The sequence below is a fragment of the Chinchilla lanigera genome, unplaced genomic scaffold (assembly GCF_000276665.1).
Source record: "Chinchilla lanigera isolate Chin_1 unplaced genomic scaffold, ChiLan1.0 scaffold00018, whole genome shotgun sequence".
Classification (NCBI taxonomy): Eukaryota; Metazoa; Chordata; class Mammalia; order Rodentia; family Chinchillidae; genus Chinchilla; species Chinchilla lanigera.
Window position 1 is genome coordinate 26,801,924 of NW_004955419.1, and position 2,504 is coordinate 26,804,427.

Consider the following 2,504-nt stretch of genomic DNA (forward strand, 5'->3'; position numbering starts at 1 on the left):
CTCGGTGAACAGCCGCAACCACTACGGCTGGAGCGCGCTGATGCAGGCGGCCAGGTGAGCCGGGGCCCGCGGGGGTCGCAGCCCGGCCCCGGACCCGGGCGCGGTGGTGGGGGGGAGGGACCGGCGAGCCGCCCCCCGCAGACGCCCCGGGAGGGAAAGAGTCAAGGACTCCTGAGAGAGGGAATGGTAAACTTTGAGCGGTTTTTGGCAAACTTTATCCTAGAAGTGGAAGTTCTTTTTAGTTAACAAAATCAATCTAGAAACTTTGACCTTTCAAAACAATCTGGACACTGCACTTGGAATCTTAGAATCTTCAAGGGGTCCATTCATTCTTCCTTGACACGTGGGTTCTCCAAGAACCTGCTTACCCATTTTGGCTTGGCCTTCCGGACAATGCTGAGCCCAGTAAAGTGCCCACCCAGGCAAAACACAAACTGGTGGGCACGCTGGACAAACGAACAACAGACTTGACCACGAAGATCTGGGCAGTTCTGGGGGCAGCTGACCCAGTTTGGGGAGGTGGGAGTGGAGAAGGGTTTTGGTAGAAATAATACGCATATCCACGCTGAGACCTCAGAGTTCGGCTGAATTTACAAGGACAGAAAAAGTGGGGGGTGGGACGCAAACGACGGGAGGCCCTGTGACGGCGCTGTCAGGTGGTAGGAGAGCTGTAAAGGTGGCTCCGACAGGACAGGGGCTGGAAGGGCTGGGAGGATCCCCGCTCCCCCAGGAGAAGACAGATGCAGAGGTCCGGGCTGAAAAAGGCTCGCTAACATGAGGGCACTGGGAGTCATGGGAGGCTCCTAACAGTGTGGATGATAGGACCAGATCAATGCTTTGGAAAGATCACTTTCACTGCAGGGAATTCCTTGGAGCGGAGGGTCAAAGCGGAAAGGTTGGTTGAGAGGTGGTTGCAGCAGTCCGGGTAAGAAGTGATGTTGGCATGGGCCAGAATGGAAACCATGGAGGGAGGGCAGAGGACAAGCGTTTGAGATATACTCAGAACGAGATAGTGAGGACTGGCTGACCTGAGGGAGAGGAAAACAGTAAGGGTTTCTGGCTCACGGCAGCTCATGCTCTGGCCTGGAGAACACATGAGAAGGGGCAGGTTTGAGAATGCGCCTGGCCTTCAAGCGCACATCAAACGGGTGTGCAGACATCATTGGGTGTTTCGATGAGGATCCTGGGGGAAAGAGTCCATCAGGGAAGTGGATCCTCCAGTCTGGAGCCTGAGGAAGCAGGAGGTTAGTGGCATATTAACAACAGCTGGAACTCGGGGGTAGGAGGAATTATCCAAGGTGAATGTGTCACTGAAGAATGATCCGTAGCAGAAGTAGCTGCCTGTATCAGTTAGCCATTGCTGGAGGACAATCACCATAAATCTGGTAGTTTTATTAAATCGACAGATATACATGTAGCACACAACTCTGCCATTCAGGGCTCTCTGCCTTCCTGTGCACGGTGGCCCGTACCATCCTCACATGCGTGTAAGTGAGCCAGGTCGTTGGAAGCTGGCTGTGGCCACAGGGGTGACTGAACTGCTCCTCTGCATCCTCTAGCGGGCTGGCCTGGGCTTGCTCATGTGTCAGCAGCAGGGTCCCTAAGATTGGACACGCTGATGACGTCAGCCACATTTTCTTGGACCAAGTAAGTTACAAGGCCATTTTAGGTTCATGGAGTGGGGTAAAGACTGTACCAGTTGACAGGGTGGAGTTGTAAAGTGTCTGGATAGAGGGAGGGTTTGCTATTCTTTCTGCAGACATACTACTACTTTAATATTTATTGAGCACCCATATGCACCCCCCATTCTGTGAGCTTTGCACATGTTAGGACCTGTGCATTGGACCTCCACAGCAGCTGCACAAGGTGGGTACTGTTGCCACCATTTTACAGAAAAGGAAACTGAGACAGATAGGCCAAGAAGCTTGCCCAGGAGCACACAGCCTCAAATGGAAGAGCCAGGATTTGAACCTGTTCTTCTGGGTAGAACATAGAGCAGTGATGGTGAACGGCTTAAGCTCTCAGTGATACACACAGCCCATTGTGGCATTAGTGCAGTAGGTCTGCCAGTGACCTAGAGAAATACTAGGATTTAAAGATTGGCTAGCAGAAGTCATAACTGAGGCTATAGGAAGGGTTTCAAGTAGGGGCTCCGGTGTCCCTGCATGGAGGGACAGGGAAGACGGGTTCATTTAGCAATGGCAGAGACTCTGGATGGCGAGAGGCCACAGGATGGTGGGGGGGGTGCTTTGGACGCACAGACAAAAAGTGCAGATGGCCCTTTCACTGAGCTTGGCTCGGGCTAAGGAAAATTCTTCCTCAGGGTCTAAAGGTTTTCAGTACGGGAGAGATTTGAGCAGCGATAGTAGGTGTTGGTGCAGTCATGGAGGAGCAGTTGGGGTCTCCAGGCAAGGGAGCAGGAATTCTCAAGGCTGAGTTAAACTTGTTCCTTATAGAAAAATGTGTTCTTAATTCCAGTCTTTTTCTAAAGGATCATTTATTTT

The 2,504-nt window shown here is 52.2% G+C and overlaps 1 protein-coding gene across 1 annotated transcript in view; it reads left to right on the top strand.

Moving 5' to 3' along the window:
- Anks6 (ankyrin repeat and sterile alpha motif domain containing 6) overlaps positions 1-2,504 on the top strand; it is a gene marked incomplete at its 5' end in the record, with an annotated part of 50,193 nt that continues 47,689 nt past the window's right edge. Inside the window, 1 exon segment of the mRNA XM_013513227.1 lies at positions 1-54. Coding sequence (XP_013368681.1) covers positions 1-54 — 54 coding nt within the window.